Source organism: Pan troglodytes, chromosome 9 (assembly GCF_028858775.2).
Source record: "Pan troglodytes isolate AG18354 chromosome 9, NHGRI_mPanTro3-v2.0_pri, whole genome shotgun sequence".
NCBI classification, from domain to species: Eukaryota; Metazoa; Chordata; class Mammalia; order Primates; family Hominidae; genus Pan; species Pan troglodytes.
The window spans coordinates 66,931,017-66,951,436 of NC_072407.2; the positions used below are offsets into that span (position 1 = coordinate 66,931,017).

At 55.5% G+C, this 20,420-nt stretch overlaps 1 protein-coding gene across 33 annotated transcripts in view; it reads right to left on the minus strand.

The window, feature by feature from the left end:
• The window catches only part of NRXN2 (neurexin 2), a 116,050-nt gene that overhangs the window by 4,990 nt on the left and 90,640 nt on the right, over positions 1–20,420 (minus strand). For 24 of the 33 annotated variants that reach the window (XM_054662426.2, XM_009423410.4, XM_009423409.4 and 21 more), the window contains 4 exons: positions 19,271–19,442; positions 15,350–15,439; positions 11,647–11,972; positions 9,188–9,266 (listed from right to left, as the gene is read on the minus strand). In XM_054662426.2, coding sequence (XP_054518401.1) covers positions 9,188–9,266; positions 11,647–11,972; positions 15,350–15,439; positions 19,271–19,442 — 667 coding nt within the window. The remainder of the gene's footprint in view (positions 1–9,187; positions 9,267–11,646; positions 11,973–15,349; positions 15,440–19,270; positions 19,443–20,420) is intronic. The other 9 variants (XM_003313110.5, XM_054662428.2, XM_009423405.4 and 6 more) reach the window with 1 other exon arrangement.

The following is a 20,420-nucleotide window of genomic DNA, read 5'->3' on the forward strand; positions in this document are numbered from 1 at the left end:
ATGCTTTTCCAGGGGAAGGGGAGTAATATTCCTCAGGCATTTCCTCTGAGCGAGGCCAGGCTAGGTATCTAGGGAAGGGAGTGGGCGTCTCTCTCACAGGCCAGAGCAGCTGAGTTCTAAACACCCCACCCCCTCCACCCTCTTAGGCAGCAGGCACTATGAAGAGCTTACCTTGGCAGCAGCCTTTCTCTACAAACCAGCTCCCACCCCAGCTCACCACCTTCCATCTTAGACTGGGCCACCAGCTGCTGCTGGAAACCCCAGCGTCAAGGCTTGGCCTAAGCTGGCTGGTCATAGCTGGGGCCCCAGCAAAGTGCCAGGCCCAGGGCACAGGACCAGACCAGGAGGCCCTCGCTGAGGCCACATCCTGCCCTAGAGGGGCTGACAGGCTGATCAGGGCACAGAGCTTGGCTCTCTACCAACCTGCTGTCCCCCAGCCAGGCTAGGGCATGGGGGCTTCAGGCCTTGGACCACAAACAAGTCTTACCCAGCCTAAGCCCCCTACAACCATTTTCCCTAGCTAAGCCCTTGGGACACACAGGCTCCTCGGGTCACCCTTCTGCAGCCTTCCTCTGCCCCCAGACTCCTCCCAGGCCTGCTCACATTGACCTCTTGCCCCTCCAACCCCAGCTGCTTCCTGGTCTCCATATCTGGGTCCCAGCCCTGTCCCCTGCATCTGCAGCTCCTCTGGGGCTTCCCTGGGCCCTTCTCTGCCCAAGGCTTTGACTGTACGATCTCCTGAGGTGTCCTCCCCTCACCCACACCCCCCCACACTGCCATGACTCCCCCTCGGTGCCCCCTTCTCATGGTAGCCTCTGTCTCCCACATGGCTTCCTCTCCGTTTCCTCCCAGTGTCCCACACCCCACTTCCTCTCCACAAGATAAAAGGCTCTGGAGAACCCATGAGAACACATGAGGACTTCCTTCCCTGGGCTCACTCAACCCGGCCTAGGCTCTGGGGCAATCAAGTCACCTAACCTAGGGTGCTGGGCTTTCCCGGATCACACACCAGTTCAGGAAGGATCAGAAGAGGCTGTCCTGGTGAGGAGTTGGCAGGACCTGGAGGAGGGGAGGACCGGGCTCCTCAAAGACTCCTCCCTGCCAAAAGCCCAACCGCTGCCCGTGCTGCTGGGTTTTGTGGGTGCAGACTCACAATGACTCACGGTCCAGCTCTACACTAAGGATGCATCCTGGAATGGGGTGCTCCTAGGAGCCAGAGGAGTCTGATAGGACCCCAGGCAGCCTCCCGCCTCTCCCCAACTTCAGGCAGCTGCAGCATTTGGAAAATACTCACAGGTGCACACTTAGCACAGACGCCACCCGCCCACCCAACACTCCTCTGCATCCTAAGAAAAACTGAATTTCAGTGCATGTGGGCCCCACTTACTAGAGAATGCCATCCCTGACCAGGGGGACCACCAGCCATTCCTGATCTCCCCTTCCTCCCCAACTCTCCTTCCTCTGGGGACTGCTGGCCCAACAAAGTTAGCCCCCTTCTGCCCTTAGGGCACAGAAGGCCCCTGACTGGAACTACCCAAGAACCCCATTCTCACCCAAGCAAGGTGTGCCCACCCCCAAAGGGGAGTCTAGAATTGAGGTTGAGCATATTCAAGACTAAGCAGTGAGCTGGAGGCCCTGCCCAGGCTGTGAGGGGCAAGAAAGCCACCAGCCTACAGGGCATTTCATGGGGGTTAGAAAACACAGTTCTATGCGGACATGACCCTGTGGTGCATGATTTCACAAACAGTACCTTCATGCAATATTAGAAAAACCATTCTCTCCTCTCAGTGGACACGGTCCTGTTCTGGTGCTCAAGACACATGGCTGGGCAAGCAGAGCCCTGGGCAGATATCAGCCCCTACTCACCTGTGTGAGCAGAGAGCAACCTGTGCCACTGTGTATGGTGCCCTGAAGGACAGTGCCCCTCGCCACCCACAAGCACCAGTACTGCAAGGGCAGAGGCCAGGGTATTTCAAGGTAAGAAAAAAACGGTACATTGTGGCATATGCACATGCACACACACACACTGAGGATCTGTGTTTCTGTGCCCCAAGCACATGTGTGCATGCATGTATGTGAACCTAGATGGATCTGAGCATGAGCGTGTGCATGTCAGTGAGTGGACCTCTGGCTCTGGCATGTGCCTGCCGGCCACTGAGCCTGGGTCTGAGTTCCGTGTGCACATGGCCATATGTGAACATGCCCCAGAACATGTGAGTGCACCACAGGCATCTGAGCACCAGCGGTGCACCCCAGGGAATGCGTCCTTCACCAAACTCATTTTCCCCTTCTCCTGGGAAGCAAGACTACATTTCCTGACATCCCCTGTGAGTAGGCCTGGTGTATGACTGAGTAGTGGGCACTGCCCGTACCAGTGCCCCAGCAGCCTCCTGGTGCCACTTTCCATGCTCCTTCTCCTGCAGTGACCTTGGAAACCACAAGTTGAAAATGGAGGCACCACAGATGGAAGGAGTGTGGATTCCTAAAGCACCCTTGGCAGCAGAGCCACCTGCTGATCAGGCACACCCAGGTAGGGTGCACCTGAGTGAGAAACTTCTCTTGAATTAACTACGGAGATCCGGGGCTTATCTGTTACAGAAACAAATGTTACTTTAACTAATATAGACACTGGCACCAGAAATGGATGTCACGATAACACAAACCTGAGAAGGCACTCGTGACAATCCAAGGCGTGGAGGCTGGGAAGATAAAACCCACATAATGCAGTGGCAAAGCATGTGGTGCACACCGTTGCTCATGAGAACCTGGAGGGTAGGCACTGCCTGTGGAGTCTGGGCACTGAGGGAAAGGGCTGGGAAAGGCCACTGACCATGAGGCTTCTACTTTCTACTTTTAGTAACATAGTACAAGGAAGAGACCAAGGAGGCAAGGAGTACGAGGAGGCAAGAACTGGCTGGTTTGCAAGCGGAAGTGAAAAGAATACAGAGAGCCCAGAAATCTGCATCCCACAAGAGTCAGAAGAGGCCACTGCTTCCAAACAGTAAGAGAGAAAAGTGAAAAAGGCTTTGAGGACAATGGCGCAGTAAAACTTCTCACCTGAATAAGAGCACTCAGCCTTGCTCAAGGATCAGATTTAGGGGTTGCCCCCCACCCCCACAACCTCCCACCTATTGTTTCAAATGTCCTCAAGACAATCACCACTGTATTAAGAGAAAGAGGCATGGGGGCAGAGCAACAAGGAAATAAATGAGGCTTGAGAACTGTGTCTAGGTGGGGTTACTTTGAACCTTAAACCACCCGTGGGCCCCAAATCTGCATGAGCAGGGGTGGGCTATCATGCTACAGCACCCCCAAGGAGGACATTGTTCCCAACACCCACTTCAGACATGGCCATGGAGAAGGAGGACTGGGAGGAACTTCCCAGAGGGGACAGCCAGGGACCCCAGACAAAGGAGAGGGGAGTCTCCCCCAGAGAGCAGAATCTCTCCCAGGGTTTAATAAAGAAATTTCCCCCACTGCAGGGGCAGAGAGCCTGGCCTGCCTGCCTGCTGGATTTCCTCAGCACTAGCAGCACACATTGGCCTGTGTGAATCTAGGCTGCTGTGTGTCTTCCATTTTTCCCTTTTTTGCATGGGAGGTTGTATTACGGTTGTCATCTCTGCCCCACACCACAGTATGCTGGGTGTGTATCGGGCTGTGGGAGCAGTGAGGTAAATGATCCATTTAGTTCCTGGGTATCCAGATCACATATGGGTCCCCATTCCAGAGGAGCCAGGTCTTGACTGGATGCGGTGGGCCACCATCTCCCAGACATCGTGAGCTTTGAGATGAATGCCCTAACTGGTTGGGACTTTGGGTGGTCTCCCTTGGGGAGGGGTGGGTGTGTCCTGGAGGTGAGAAAGAGTGAAACGGATCCTTGATGACCACAGGCAAGCCGGTGACAAATAATTCACTAGTTGGGCCCCAGACCTGTTTCTGCTTCCTCCTCAGGGCACAGCAAGGCCATACCTCACAGCCTTCCTTAAAGCTAGGCTGGGCCCCATGACTGAGCTCCAGGCAACAGAATGTGGGCAGGAGCCTGCACGCCTCTCCCACGGCTGGCCCAAAAAATCTTCCACTTCACAACTCCATGCCGGGTCCCCTTCCACCACAACTCAGGAAGTCACCTGTTGAAGACGGTGCAGCCACAAGATGGAGAGGGTCCAAGCCTTGAGTCATCACTTGGAGAAGAGTGGCCCACCAATCAGGAACACTTGTTTATAACTTACGTGAATGAGAAATACATTTCTATGTGTTAAACCAATAGATGTTGTCTATTATAGCAACTAGTGCTACCTTGAGACCCTCTTGGAATCTGAACACACTGTGGTTCTACGGGTCTCGGCAAATGTGTCTGTGACTCTGTGGAGTTAAGCCTGCATGTGCCTCTGAGGGTCTCATTCATGTGTGCATGAGGGCAATGCTTCAGGAGGGATGCTTGCATGGAGTAAGTGCAGGAGGCTGCTTCTGTGGGTCTGAGCATACATGGGGCTGGGTGAATCTGAATACACATGTGTGTATGTGTGTGCTCCTGTGGGTCTAAACAACTGTGTGTACTTACCTGAGTGGGAGCACACAGGCATACAGGCATGCCTTGTACTGTGTCTGAACATGTGTGCATGCCCTACAAGTCTGAGGATATGTGTGTGCCCTTCTGTGTGCCACTGCATGGGTACCTTGGAGCGCAGAAGTGCACCTGCACCTGTGTGGGCTAATGTAGGCCCAAGCGTGTGTGTGTGTGTGTGTGCATGTGTGTGTGTATGTGTATACCTCTGTACAGGTCTAAGCACATGAACTTGCATGTCTATGCATATGTGTGTACATATGTATTCTTCTGTGAGTGTGAACCAGTATGCATGTTTCAGCAGGTGAGCGTGTGTGTGTGTGTGTACACTGCTGTGGCACTCAGCACATTGACTGTGCATGGAAGTATGAGCTTCTATAGGGGCGGGCTTGGTGGGAGAGGTGCAGGTCTGTGAAGCTGAACAAATTGTGTGTGTATGTAGACCCCTGGGGTTGAGCACACAGCCTGCCTCTGAGAATGTGCACATCTGAACCCCTGTGAGTCTTACCCAGGTGCACCTTTGTGTACATGTGGGCATGCCTCTGGGGGTTGGACACACATGTTGGTGCATGAGTACACCCCTCTGCAGATATGTATGTGTGCATTGTGGTGAGTATACTTATACACACATGTACCTCTGTGAGCCTGGTCATAGATGTGCATTTCTGTGAGTACATGTGGGCACACATGTGCACTGTGGTGGGTCTAAGCACACTGCTTACTTGCCTGATATGAACATGCATACAGGTCTCTGCGGTTCTGAAACACATGTGAGCATCTGCATGTCTGAACATGCATGTAGGACTCTGTGGTCTGAGCACCTGTGTGTGTTACACAGGTGGATCTGTGCACATATGTGTGCCTCTGAGCTGAGCACAGATGTATAATCTGTGAGTCCGAGGGCGTGTCACAAGGTATATGACTTACTGAGCCTAAGCACATATTCACACACACTCAGGTCTGAACACAGATGTGTGTGTCCTGTCCTGAGTGTCTGCAATATGCAAGTCTGTCTCTGGGTCTGAGCATGTGTGTGTGATTCTGAACATTCAGCATGGGTGTCAGTAGATATGAGTGTGTGGGTGTGCCTCAGTGGGTCTGAACATGCATGCACACATAGCTCAGAACACAGCCAAGTGCCTTGGTGTGAGACACACAATATGTGTGCCTTGGTGCAACTGAACACACACACAAGTGTGAACCTCTGGGAGCTGAGTAGGTGCACACGTGTGCATCTGAGTGCCTCTGCGGCTATTTCTGGAGCTCTAAGCACACACATGCAAGAGTTGGTAGCTCTGAGTGCATGCGTGTGCTTTCATTAGGCTGTGCATGTGTGCATGAGTTTATGCTTCTGTGAGTCTCAACAGGTGTGTATCTGTGTTTATGGACTTCAGGGGGGTATAAGCACACACATGTCTCTTGGAGTCTAAGCATGTGTGTGCCTCTGTTGGTCTAGGTACAAATAGTGTGTGCTCCTCTAGGTTTGAACGTGTGTGTGTGTGTATGTGTGTGTGTGTGGAAGTGGGCCCATGTGAGCTTGCTGGTGGGTATGTAAATGTATGTATGTGTAGGGCTGTATATGTGCATGCCTCTGGTTATACATGTGCATACAGACCCTGCCTCTGTGGGTCTGAGCCTGTGTGTGCTCTTCTCTTCCTGCACGTCTCGGGTTGTGCAAAGTCAGATCCCCTCAGGGGCCAGGCCCAGGACACAATATGTGGGTTGGGCCAGCTGAGACAACTATGAGTGGGTACATTACCGATGGTGCATGCCCTGCTAAAGGCACTCCCATTCAAAAGCCAACCTCAGCTAAAATAACCGTGTAGATGATGGTCTCACTAAACAAGGGAGAAAGTATGGGCCAGGGTCTGTGGAGGAGCCCAGGTTAGGGAAAAGGGTGAAAAGGTGAGCAGAAATGATCCCAGACCCAGGGATGAGGATCTGCAAGGTGGGAGAGGTAAAACCCCATGGGGTGTCCAGCCAGGCTGCCCCCACCTCTGACACTGGAGCCAAGGGAGTCCTGGCCGTCTGCTGGAGAAAAGCCTCCTTGCATTTGGGCCTGGGAGAGGCTCTGGGCGGCATGGCATGGTCTACACGAGACTGGGAGACCCTGGAGTCATTTTGGTCCTTGCCTGGCCTCCCATTGGGATGATGAGGATCCATCGTTAAACCTTTCATACTGGTGCAAATGTGGACGTGTAAGCATGTGCGATGCAGGCTTGGGGGAGAGGCTGTGGCTTCTGGCAGTTTCCTCTGGGGGTTCCAGAGTGTACTCTGCCCTCCCTCCTGGCCTTACTTTTAAAGCTGGGTGCTGGAATGGCTACCAGCCCCTCTCTATCCCAGGCTTCTAGACCTCCTCCACCCTTCATCCTCTACTTGGCCCTTTTCCCAAGAGGGTGGCTCAGTGGTCAGTGACCTCACAGATCCCTGACTGGGAACCAGCTGACCCGCCTGCTTCAGCTCCTCCTCACCCTCTGCCCTAATGCAGCCTAAAAGAGCTCAGACCACCAATGCACCCATTCAGCATCAGACCCAGGCCCCTGACTAGACTCCAAGACAGGGCTGGGAGGCTAGAACTTCGGTGGGCAGAGTATGGCCCAGGTGGGATCCAGTGTGCACTGCATGTCCCTACGTGGTGACCATCTGGCCCCAGATACCCCTCTGCAGGGTGCAGGGAAAGCAGAGACTCCTCCTGTTACCCAGGAATTCCTGTCCCAGAGTGTGTGAACATGGGCACCTGTGTGTAAACACATGTGGTGCCACTCAGTGCCCTTTCTTCAGGACCCTCAAAGACCGTTGTCCCCAGAGCCCCGTCCCAGAGCTTTTATGGGGCCGCTCATCACAGCCACTTCCAGCAGGCCTGGGCTAGCAGTGCTGTGTTGGCCACAGGAGCCACCAATAAACGCCTAGAGCTCAGAGCAGTAAAGCAGGGCAGGGGGTACTGTGTGTTGAAGTCACCAGATGCCCAGAGCCCCCCAAAGCAATGGAGGCATTGGAGTGTACATCCTTGAGCCAAGATCGCCCCAGGGGAAGAAGTAACAGCACTCAGCAGAGGGGCCTCCTAGAGAGGAAGGCATCTGACCCAGAAAGCACAGGCCCTGGGCTATGGAAAGGAAGGCCTTTCTGGCCCAGCAGCTGGCAGCTCCCCTGAAGGTCCCTGGGCCCAGGCCCATGGGAATGACCCCTCTCAGCTCTAGCCTACTTGGGGGACATGGAGGGCAACTGGGCTTTAGCCTCTGGGTCTGGGCGCCTGTGCCCCAGAAACCCCTCTGCCCTTGGTTTTTGAAGCTGAGCCTCTGCCCCAAGGCTCCACAGGCCATGCTATGGTCCTGCTCTATCCACACCCCTTCCAAGGTCGTGGCCCACCCTCAGCCTGAATGTCTTTTCTGGAGCTGGGAGGCCCCCAGGCCAGATTCACAGGATGTATCCAGGGCTCACTGCCCACCTCCTGACCACATAATCTCCCCCAACCCCGCAAGCACCTGCCCCAACCTCCAGCCTTCTGGTACCAACAACCCAGGTGCCACCCATTGCAAGGTAATGGGGAGAAGTCTCCAGCAGCCCAAGCGAGAAACGTGGGTGGCCCTCCACTCCCACAGACTCATCTGGCAGCCACCGAGGCCCACACTCCTCCACTGGGAAATCTGGCCACATCCAGTCCTTTCTCTGCTCCCTCTGCCAGCCTCAAGTATCCCACCCTCCCCCAGCTGCTCTTGGCCACCCCCAACCTGCTCAAATGAGCAGCCTTGGCACTCACTGCACCACTCCACATCCCACACTTCTCAAGCAGCACTCAAGGCCACCCCCGCTTTGCCAGCCTGGTCTCTCTCTGTGGCTGCACCCTTGGCTCCAGCAAGAAGTATCAAGCAGAGGCCTAGAAAGCACTCCCTGGCCCCATTGCCCCAGGCCCTGGAGAGCCTTCCCTCCCAGCCCTGCTCTCCTCCTACAGCAGCTCCCCCACTAGAATCTGGGCCAGACCTCAGGCCCTAATCTTCCCCAGGAGACCACAAGTCTGGTCTAGGGGGAACCTCCCATCCAGCACACTATCGGATTCAGAGCAGTCACTGTGTTGTAACTGCCTCACCTTGGCCTGGCAGTCCTGGCAGTGTCCACTCTGGGAACACTTCAGACAGAGCACAGGACACCTCCCAACACCCAGGAGAAGAGGAGGGCCCAGGATCCAGCAGAGATCTCCTCTACTAGTGGCCTAGAGAGCACCAGGCCTCAGGGGCAGGTGGGAGTTGTGGTTCTGGACCCAAGAACTGATGGGAGTTGTAGTTCCTAAACCATGTTCACCCTCCCCCACCCCAGGGACTCATGGGAGCTGCAGTTACTCATCCTCCTAGGGAAAAGCCTCCCTCCTTCTCTCCCAGCACCTCTTGGCTCTCAACCCCAGGACCCCAGGCTAAGGACCTCACTACCTCTGAGGGGCTGGGAACCAAAAGGCATCTTGCCAGAGAGCATCTGAGGGACTGGGAGGATGTTAGGCAAGGGGGAACTATCAGGGAAAGCTAAGGCCTGGCAGCAGGCCCTGGGGCTTGGGCCAGGTGGCAGGGACAGTCGCCCCCCTCCCAGCAGCGTCGCAGAGGGCCCCGGGGCAGGGGAGGGGGGAAAGGCACTCACCAGTACTGGGCTCACACTCCTCCAGGTCCTCATCATCGCTTGGACACTCAGCAGAGGCCACCAGCAGGTCATCTGTGTTCTGTGGGGCGAGAGAAGGGGTGGGGAAAGAGAGGTTCCAGGCAGGTCAGCAGATCCCACAGCTGCCACTTGAGGTGCACGGTGGCACGGGGGATGCCCCTGGGCTGAGACGGACCAGACTGGTCTGAGTCCCAGCCCTCCCATCTCTTGCTGGCTGACCTCGGGCCTCCATTTCCTGCTATGCACAGGGAACTCCCCAGCAACAGCCCTGCAGGTTTTCATGGCTTCCGAAGGTCAGTGAAACAGCACACATGGTGCTTTTTATTTCTCGGAAGTGAGGAGGGTGGACGCCAGACTTTGACCTGCAGCGCCAGGGCAAGAGGATCTAGGATGCCTCAGGGAAGGTGCCAGGGAGGCAAGGCCCTACGGGGCGGAGCCTGCAGAGGCCAGCGCAGGCAGAATAGGGCCAGGCCCTGGAGGGCTTCCTGGCTCCAGCTTCACCACCCATCACCCCTCATCTCTCTCCCAACCCCCTTTCCTGGAGCCTGAGAGAGCCGGGCTGCACACAGTAATTAGGGCTGTGGTTGCCATGACGACAAGAGTAGACTTTGTCAGCATTTTCTCTCTTACTTATTGCAAAGAAAGAGAATCCCCAAGATGAGTGAGTGTAAGGAGGAGGAGGGTGCACAGGGCCATGAAGGAGGAGACCCAAGGAGGGAAATCAAAAGTCCAGGCAAGAAGGGAGCGCGAGAAACTGCGGGAAGGTGAGGAGAGAGCTAGGCTGAAGGACAAGGACGAGCAGGGTTGAAAGGGTCATAACCTGCCTCTTCCCAGCCCATGATCTTCAGACTCAACAGCCCTCACTCACCCAAGGGCAAGGCAGTGCCTGGAGGACCCAGCTCCCTTCTGCATTCTTGCCCCCTCGGCACCAGCCTCCATCTTGGGCTTCCCCACCACAGCAGTGACTCCTGGGACTCCCACCTCTCTCTTCCACCAGGATGATCTGCCCATCACCCTCCCACTGAGACCAGACAGCCCCTCGTCCCCTATGATTTGGAGGGTATTGGGCATGGTGGGTACCCAGCCTTGGGTAGAGCCCAGACTTTTTCCCCAAGGGCTCCCTGCTCCCTCGGGGCAAAGTCTTCAGGTCTCCTCAGCTTTCTTTGCAGAGAGGAAGTGGGTACAGGCTTGTCTCTCTGATCTGGATGGCCCCAGCTAGCCTAGTCCCAGGCTTCCTGCAGCACAGACTGGCAGGGAGGAGGGGTCTTAAAGCACATGGAGCCCACCCCTCAGAGGGAGAAGCTGAAGACAGACAGGTGACAGAGGGAGGAGCACATCCTCATGGCCACCCCCAGATCCTGCCCTCACCCTAGAAGGACAGAGGGTGCCTAACAGCCATAGGCTGCCAGATAGGGCGATGGGAAGAGAAGGGGTGGCCAAAAAAGGCCTTCATGGCAGGTGTGAGCCCTCCCTGTGCTAACGGTCAGAGCAAGCACTGGAGGCAACAACTAGAAAACAGCCCAGCCTGGGCTGCCTCAGGAAGTCACACAGGCCTGTCCTGCTCCAGCAGAGCCCCATTCCCCAGGTGCAGGCCCCTCCAGTCCTCCCCTATCGCTAGGGCTTGACCTGACCCAGGAAACACCTGAGCAGGTGGGGTGGGCTCCATGTGCTTCAAGGCCCCTCCTCCCTACCAGTCTGTGCTGCAGGAAGCCTGGGACTAGGCTAGCTGGGGCCATCCAGATCAGCAGGTGGGGTGAGCACCAGGGAACTGTCTGCACTGAGACCCCCTCAGACGCACAGACGGAGAGGACACTGAAGCTGCCTGAGTTGTGGTGCCTGCTCATAGTCACATGGAGAGGGCTTGTGAAGGCAATGGACTTGCAGCCAGGGCTTTCCCACTGCAGGGACCCCAGCAAACAAGGAGAGGCTCCTCCTAGCTTCCACCAGCCTCTGGAGAGGGGCTGCCCATGCCAGGTGACTGCATCCAGCCCTCCCATGCTGTCACCCCTGCCCACAGCAGGGCCAGCCTGGTACCATCCATCTCCCACTCTCTGCCCACACAGAACACTAGGCATGGCCTTCACTGGGGAAGCAGAAGGAGCCATCCTACTCTCACCCAAAGTCCAGACTTCATCTCTCTTAGGTAGGGTGGTCTTCTCTCATATAACTGGGCCATCAAACTCCTCCCCAATTCTGGGAATGGTCCCTCTAGAAATAGTGGTCACCCCCACATCACAAGATCCCTGGTCATTAGGGTGAAGGCCACTTCCTGAAAGGTGACCTTGCCCATCGCCATGGCAACAAAGTCAGCGACAGCAGCCTTCAGGATCCCAACAGACCCCTTGGACCCTCACTCTAGGCACCACTACTGTGGCTATGCAGATATCAACCCCATCCCCACCTATCCCTGCCCTAATCCACCAGCCAGAGTGGGGCCTCACCTGGGTGGTGCTGTCCCTCAGTGTGGGGGAGCGGCCCCGGCGCGTGGTGGTAGTGGCCATGGTGGTGGTAGTCTCCATGATGGTGGTGGCCATGTCAGCCAGCAGGGTGGTGGCCGTGGTCTCCGCACTGAGCAGCACGGACGGCCCCTCCCCCACCAGGCGCAGGTGACCCTCAGTCCGCACATTGGGGTCGCTCTCGGCGGCCAGCGCCAGCACCTTGAGCCCATTGTAGTAGAGGCCGGACACCTGGCCCTGGAAGGGGCGGCCCTGATCCCGGCCCCCGATCTTGATGGCAGCCTGGCTGTTGAAGATGGTCAGCTGGCGGCCTTGCAGGAGTGGAAGGGGGTGACAGAGAAGGGGCAGGCAGTGAGGGGAGACCAGGAAGGGAAGGAAGAAAAGAAGGAAGCCAAGGAGAGGAAAGAGGAATGGAGGAGAAAGCCAGTAAGGGAGGAGGGGACGGGGAGAAATGAGGAAGGGGCAGAAAGCCAAAGGGAAAGTCCTTGTCAGCCACAGCCCCTAGCCCAGCCAGGTGGGGACCCCAGAAGGGGAGGGCACCCAGGGTACACACGGGCTGGGGAAGGGGAGCCCAGCCCCTCCTCCCCACCATGTGCAAGCCTTCCCACCTTCCCCATTCCCTCTCCTCTCCAGCTCCAAGGTCATCTCCCCTCTTCATCCTCTTCCCTCAGTCCATCCCCATCTTCTCCCTCTGCTTCCCCAAACATCCTGCCCCAGTGTCCAGCCCTGAGCCCTGAAGCCATGGAGCCCCTGGAAGAGGCAGATAGAGGAGACAAAGAGGCAGAGACAGAGGAGGTAGCTGCCAGGCCAAGGTGGAGTCGGTGCGTGTGAGAGCAGAGAAGGAGGTGAGACAGAGTGATGGTGTGTGGAAGCAGCAACCTGCCCAGGCTGACCTCCCACCTACAACCAGGCCTTCTGACCCCTGGCCAGGATCCCCTCTCTTCTCCCGGACTGCCAAGGCCCAGCACTGCCTGGGACCAGGCCCTGTTAAGCCGAGCCCTTCCTCCCCACCTGGACATGCAAGCACAGAAGTGGAAAATGTTAAAGGGACCTTGCTTCGCTCACTGACAGCCAATAAAACCCGCTCCAGCTCCAATCTCACCCCACACTCCAGTATGACACCTCAGAATTCCCAGCTGGGTGGGGTTGGGCTGTTCTGTTTGTTTTTAGTGGATCTGGGGGTCGGTTTAACCCTCTGAGTTTGTTGTTTTGGTTTGGTTTTTAGAAAAGATGTTTATTATGTTTAAGTTTAGATTTAACTTTGGTTTTGGTGCTGCTTATTTTGTGGGAGGGAGGGGGTGGGCAGAGGGCCTACCACATTGCCCCATCTCCCCCGGAACCTTCAGCTGCTGGCACTGGGGGTTTTAGACCTGGCTTAGCCCTTGTTAGCCTCTGGTTAGTGCCTCGTTAAAGATCTGGTTTAGAGTTAGGTGCCTGTAAGCCTTGCCCCCAAAACCTGGGCTGAGGACAGTCCAACTTGTGAAGCCCACAACCTCTTTGGAAACAGGTTCTCTGGGACACCCAGGCCTCTGGGACATCCAAACATCCATCCAGCCTCTAGCCAATGATGGCCACTGGGGTGTCTCCCCAGCCCCCCACTCAGCCTTCCTTCCTCCTCCAGCACCCTCCCACTGCCCACTCAGGCAAGGATAGCCCCTGGACCAGCAACGCCCATTACTAATGGCCAAGAGGCCAAGAGGCAGAGGGCCAGTGGTAGCAGCTCTGGTACAAGTCCTGGAATACCAGACCCAGAGAGGCCCAGGAAGACCTCTGCATCAAAGTTTTTTCCCAGACATAAGAATCATGAGGAAAACAAAGGAGAGAAGGATCACAGTGGTCAAATGAGTTGGGGAAGGAAACATTTCACAATCGAACAGGTTTCTTTCTCCAAGGGCTTCTCGGAGCCTTTATTAAACTAATGCACATATGCATCTCCAAGAGGAAGAAACAGGATTCAGCACTTCCCAAACTCGTTCTACCACAAATCTCTCTATTGTGAAGCATCTCATGGGACTGTTTCACAGGACATGCTTTGGAACTGGAAAATGGATTCATCCAATAAATATTTATTGAGCACCTACCATAGTCAGGCGCTAACAATAAAATATTCCCTCCAAGCATCCCCAGAACTTGTTCTGGGATACTTTCCTGCTGTTTCTTTCCTCTCACCCTCACAACATGCCTGTGAGGTGCGCTGAGTAACCATCACTGCCCCATCAGGAGAGAGCTGAGCCTCAGAAAGGGGAAGTACTTGGCTAAGGCCACAGAAAAGTGAGTTCCTTCTTTCACACTTCGGGCACTACCTCTCTAATCCAATCGGTTATTTTCTAGAAGAGGAAAGCCAGATCTAAGGCAAAAGGGAAGGAGGGCCCTGGCTCTCCTTCATCTAAACCACAATTCCTCCCCCACCCCCCAACAGGGCCTGTCCAGCTCTCCCTGCTCTTGGGGTCACAAGTTGTCCCAGCCTCAGCCCAGGCTGCTCCCTTGGCCTCTCTGATTCTGGAAGAGGGAGGTGGGTAATGAAGAGGAAGCCACAGTGTTAGCAAACTTGGTCCCTGTGGCCCCTGGCCCCATCCGCCATGAACTCCTCAAAGGGTTAAAGTTCACCCCGCTGGAGAGAGCAGCCCAGTGTGGCTGGGGGCTGTAGGTTTTGGCGATGTCTGTTACAGTCCCTTTAACTTTTTGTCCTGTTATGGGTTTATCACATCTGGTTATCAGCAGGTTTAGGCCCCACAGGCATGGGGGGCTAGAAGTTACATTTGGGGGTTTTAGTTGGGGAAGGCCCCAGTGGACATTTAAAAGCACAGTTATCAGCTGGTTAAGTGGAGATTTAACAGTTCTACTTCCCCCCTAGAGTTTAGCCTTAGAGGTACAGAGCTCGCCCCCCCTCCCCAAAGGGAATGGGATGGATATGTCCTTAGTCCCCAGCTTCCCTTGGTGACAAGAAGCCTTCTCTCTCACACCCAGCAACACCTCACCACACTGGGGCCTCACAAGGGGCTTGCTTGGTCTTCCTCATCAGCCAAGCAGGAGCAGAAATCCCTATGGGCCCACCACCTCCTGCCCCACTTCCCTTAGTCTCTCCTCAACTTCTCAGAGGCCTTCTGTGGGGCTTGTTCCAGAGATAGCAGCCCCACAGCACTCTCTTTGGGGGTCTTTCCAGTAAGATCTGAGGCCCCCACTCTTCTCTCTTCTCCTCACATGGCTCTGGTGAAGCCTTCCTAAACCTCCTCAGGTCAGCCTTCCTGCTTCCCAAAGGCTTCCTGCCTCTGCATGCTCTGTGGCCCTCAGCTAGCCCTCTACCAAGCCTCCGAGATGATTCTGGGCAGAGGGAACCTATCTCCAACCTGCATTCCCAGCCTGCTTGTGATTTACTGCCGGGCTCACAGTGGGGAGCTCCCATGGTAGGGATCTTGTGGATTACCCTAGTTGATCCCAGGTTTAAAAAGAGAACAAGACTCCCCCTACTTCTAAGAAAAAACCGCACTCCTACCCCAAAAACCACCACTCTGAAATGCACAGACAGACCCTTGACTCCAAAGGGGAAGGGAGCATTCTGGCTGGCCAATTGTCCCTTCACTTGGGGGTGGGCATTGGTGAAGGCACGGAGGGGGAAAGAGAGAGCTCTGCACCTTTAAGATAGTGTTTTTAAAGTTAATTAATTAATTAATTAATTCTGGTTAATTACCTTTGTCGAGCAGCCACTCATCTACTACTCGACCAAGCCGGTAGGGGATTCTCTGTCTAGCAATCGCCAGGCGCTCGTTATCAAAGTTTCCTTGGAAAAGTTTAGAAAGACAGTAGGTTTCTCAGGCGGCGAAGTCCAAAGGAGTTAGAAAAGTAATTATGCAATCCTCAGGAGACTCAGAGTAAGCAGCAACATCCACGGAAAGAGGGGAAGGGAGGAAAAGAAACGCTGGGCCCCTCTTTTCCCTTAACCCCCTCCCTAGGCTCTGGTTCAGAGCCAGCCCCACCCTGGGGGCAGGAGCAACCCAAAGCAAAAGAGATGAGAAAAGAAGAAAAGAAAAGGGACACAAAAGAAAGGGAGCTGGAAGGTCAAAGGTCAGAGGTTAAACAGGTTTATCTGTGGTTAAGCTGCTGTGGCCCCCTTCCTTCCCCATCCCAAAGTGGGGGGGCAGGCAGGGGAGGGGCATTTAGCAGGTTTAAGTTGGGGGCGGGAGGCATCAGTGGCCCAGCTGGTTTCTGCGTTTAGAGGGCGGTTTAGAAGTGGGAAGGATGGGTTAAGCGGGGTTTATGCGGCATTTAGGGGGCCACCCAGCACGCACATTGAACAGTGAGATTTAAACCACTTCTCCAGGCCACCTCAACTCCCTTTGCCTTCGTGCTCCACTCCCAGCTTCCCCTCAATTTCCACCTCATACCACACCCATGACCCCGCCACCTCATACCACACCCATGACCCCCCTTAAGCCCCTCCTGTTCCCAACCCCACCACTGCACTCCCTTTGCAAGGCCTCCTCACCCTGGTCAGGGCTCTCTTTCTACTGGGCAGCCACTACAGGTGTGGCGCCTGGTGTGGGAGCTGGATCATCATCCAGCAGCCCCCTTCCCCTTCTCACCTCCTCTTCGGCCCCTTTCTCCTCCCCTGCAGACACCCCCTGCCTTCCTCTGCACCCTCCTCTGCCCCGAATGCACCTTGACCATTTTCTACTCAGAGCCCAGTTTCTTCTCCTTGCTGTCTCAGGACCTCATCTTGCTCACCCTGCCAGGCCCTCAGCCTTTCTTCTCCAGGCTCCTCCCCCCAGTTCCAGCCCCCATCTCTTCTGCAAGCTTGGCTGCCCATCTGGATACCCACCTGTTCCTCTCTGCGCTCACCAATCTCCAGCCCCTGGAGACTGGGAAAGGGAATGTGTGTGAATGTGTGTGTGCGCACACACGCCTATGTGGAAAGAGGTTTGTCAGTGCACCTGAGAGGATCTGTACACCTCTGTGAGCTGTGGGTGATCCTGGTCTGCAGCAGTGGAAAGAGAACTGATTTCCTTTGAGAATCTGGCCACTCCTCCCATTTAAGCCACTGACATACTATTCAGTGCACGCTGGTGGGGCCAGGAGGCTTTTCCTCTCATCTCTCACTGCACAGCTGTGCTCACCTGCCCAGAGACCCGGGCCTGGGCCTGCCTATGTACACCTCCCATGAAGGTACACACGATGTGTTCATGTGGGTATGGATGGTGCCTCCTTGGGTGCTTATGAGGCAAGGAGATTCTGCTTTCCCTATAGATTCAGGATATTTGTGTTTAAATTAAAAACAGATCATTCAATCCTGTGTGTGTGTCTCCAAGAGGAAGAGAAAAATGTACATCTGCCTGGAGGGAGGCTGAGTATACAAAAATTCTAATAAAAGTCCTATTTATTGAGCACCTTTGCTATGCCATGCCATTCTAGTGTTTAATGACATTCTCACAGTATTGCTATGAGGTAGGTATCATCACCTTTCAGAAGTGGAAACTGAGATTCAGAGAGGCTAGATGACTTGTCCAAGGTTACACGCTTGTCAGTGGGAGATCCAGGATTAAAACCCAGGTTCTTCTGACTCAGAATCCATGGGCTGTGTCTCTGTGCTCCCAAAGAGTCAGAGGGTCCCCCCCCAACTCTGGGCCCATGCATACTGATGGTCTGACCTGCTGGTATTGCTCAGGATCTGCCCTCAGTATATACAGGCAACCACCAGACCCTCATGTTACTCCCCTTTACAGGCAGGGGGCACCCAGCAGCCTTTCCTCACCCCTAGTCAGGGGTCCCTGAGGAGAGGAGAGCAGGAATAATTCTTCCACCCTGACTGCTGGCCTCCTGGGCCCCAAGGGGAGAAGCTCTAGATCCAAGTCCTGGCTTGACATGGTGAGGCCTTCATGCTTCCAAGCCCAGCCCTGTCCAGCACAGGCCAATGTCATCACTGCTACAAAGGTTGCCCTAGTATGTGTGCATCGGAGAATGAGAGAAGTCTGCTGCCCACAGGAATCATGCCTACACAGCCAGAGCTGTCAGTGTTGGCTTGTTGGGGGGCGTGGGGGATAGGTGGAATTTAGTGTAGGAGGGTTGGTGTGTGTTGAGTGTCCCTACATGTACCCAGGGACTTGATGTAGGCTGGCATCCCTCTGCAGAGCTGTTTTTTCATGTGTCTGTCTGACCATACAAATGTCTGCATTTGTCCATATGTCTAAGGTTGACCTGTGTGTACATGAACCTCTGTATGTATTAGGGGGCCACGCAGGCCTCTTTATCTCCAGGGACTTTCCAGAAATGTCTGGGTACAAGCCTGCATAATTGGTGTCATAAGCCTGTACTGGCATCTTTACTCCAGCATAGGTGAGCCCATGAAGGTTTACACATTGGCCTTTTGCCCCTGCCCCTCGCAGTCAGCATGGGGCAGCTTCTCTGCCTCAGCCTGGCTATCTCTCCACCTGGGAGAGTGATGGAGGTAGCAGATGCTCACTCTGCTTCTCAGTCAGGCCCTGTGTGTGACTGCAATGTCGCTCAGACTGTATCTCACCATCTCTGTGTTTCTGCAGTTCTCCCTGCAGCGTTTCTGTTTCCCCTCCCTCTTTATCTCCCATGCTGGGGCTCTCCTCCGTTCCCTCCCAAGGCTCTGTCCACCTCTTCTCTCCCTGGGCCTGCATGTCAGCATCTCCATCTACCTCTCCACATCTCTCCTCATCTTTGCATATAGTTCAGTGCTATTTCCATATCTTTCCATTGCTTCCCCTCTGGTTTCCTCTCATTCTAAGGCTCTGTCTCTGCCTCCCTCAATATCTTTCAGAGTCTCTGCCTCCTCATTTCTTCCATGTCCTCATCTCCATCCCTCTCCTGTGCTCCTCAGACCTTGGTTTGTCCTTGGCCGCCACAGCTGTCACCCTGTTGAACTTGGTCTGTCTGCATTCTCAAGGCTCCCTGCAAGCAGGGACTGAGTGCCCAGGACATAGCACAAGCCCTGATGTCTAAGTAGGTTGTCAACAAAGGTTATTGAACGCACATGACCCTGTGTTTCATTTTTGTTGTCACTTGTCTCTTCCTCCCTTTCACCATGTCCCTCACCGCCTTGGACACTGGGGGTCCTTTTCTCTGAGTCTCCGTGGCTACTCCTCTTCCTTCGTTAGATCTCCTAATATGGATCTCTGACTTGCTCTTTATAAGGACCTCGGTTCTTTCCTTGGCTCTGCCCGTGGTAACAGCCCTGTCTCCTTGCCAAGACACGTTTTATATTACTTCTGGATTTTCTCTCCTGTTTCTGCATCTGTCTCCCTCATTTCTGAACTCAACCTTTCCGCAATCGCATCAGATTCTCCTCACCTCTACCCTCCCTCCACTTCTCCCCCCACCCCCAAACTGGACCCTGGCCTTGCAACCTTCCCAGCTCAGCCCTGCACCCTCCCCCATAGGGGGCGCATTCGCACCACCACGGTCTCGCCCCGCCGCCACAAATCCCGACTTTTCCTAGCCACGCCCCTGCCCTAGTCCCGCCTCGCAAGCTTCGTCTCTCCAGTAGCCCCGCCCCAGAGCCGCTTAGCCCCGCCCCGGTGCGGCCGCACTCCTATCAGAGGCCGCCACCCGCCCCGCCACCGCACCTCCTCCGCGGGCCCGCACCGCCTACCTGCCGGGTACCGCTCGTTGACCGGCCAGCTGTCCACCTGCAGGGTGGCGTTGCCGCCGCTTCGAGTGAAGCGCACCACGTGGTATTTGCCGTCGCTTACTATGGCGTTGGGCTCGTCGATGGTAATGTCGTCCGTGCCCACGTTAAAGATCACCCCCACGGTGCCCTGGTCCTGGGGACAGGGAGGTGGAGGTCAGCGACCAGAGGGAGCAACCATTCATCCCTTCTAGTGGCTACTCCTGTGACCACCACTAGCCCAGCTCCGCAGCACTTAAGGCACCTTTCCCAGGTCTCAACCGCTGGAGGAGGTGGGCAGGCTCGCTCCCCTTCCCCACATGCAAGGGAGTAACTTGAGGCCGGAGGTGCGTGCAGAGCCTGGGCCCAGAGCGCCTTCCACTAACCACACCTGTCTCTTGCCTTTTGGTTTGTCCTGGATATTCACAAGTATTCACAGAGCACCTACTCTGTGCAAGGGCCACTGGGCCCAGACAGGGGTGATGGGGCCAAGCTGGGGACCAGCTCGGGGCATGGAGGGCAGAGGCCTCTCTAAGGCAAGATCAGCAGAGAAGTCCACAGAAGCCGGCCTCTGCCAGAGGAAGGTCTGACCCCCAGCCCCTCCCCAGTCCCCAGCCTCCAGCCTCTCCTCCCTGGTATGCTCTGTACCAAGCACGCCCCCAGGGGGCTTCCACCCACACCAGGGCATTAGCATGCCTCTCCTGGCAGCCTCTCAGGCCCAAAGTAGGTCAGGCTCTGAGTGTGGGGGTGGACCCTCTGCAGCCATGGGGCTGGAGGTGGGGGGTGTGGACTGTGTGTATGGTGGGATGGACACCAGAAGAGCTGAGGGTCAAACTATGCTAGACTGACCAAGAAAGGGGATCGTGGGGGTTTCGGGGTAGGGGGTGGAGCTAGGGGCTGGGGAAGGACAGGCAGAGGACAGACAGGGACGGAGGCCTGGAGAAGGGGAGCAAAGAGCCTAAGCAATCTCTGGGACCCAGGCCCACGGGACACTCTGCAGAGGCAACCCAGGATCAGCCCAGGAAGAGTTCTGCCTGTGGTGCTAGAGTGGGAGGGAGGGCTTCACCAAACCCTAAATCATGCCAGGCCCTGAGTGGGTACTGTACACGCATGCTCTCTTCCCTACACCAACCCA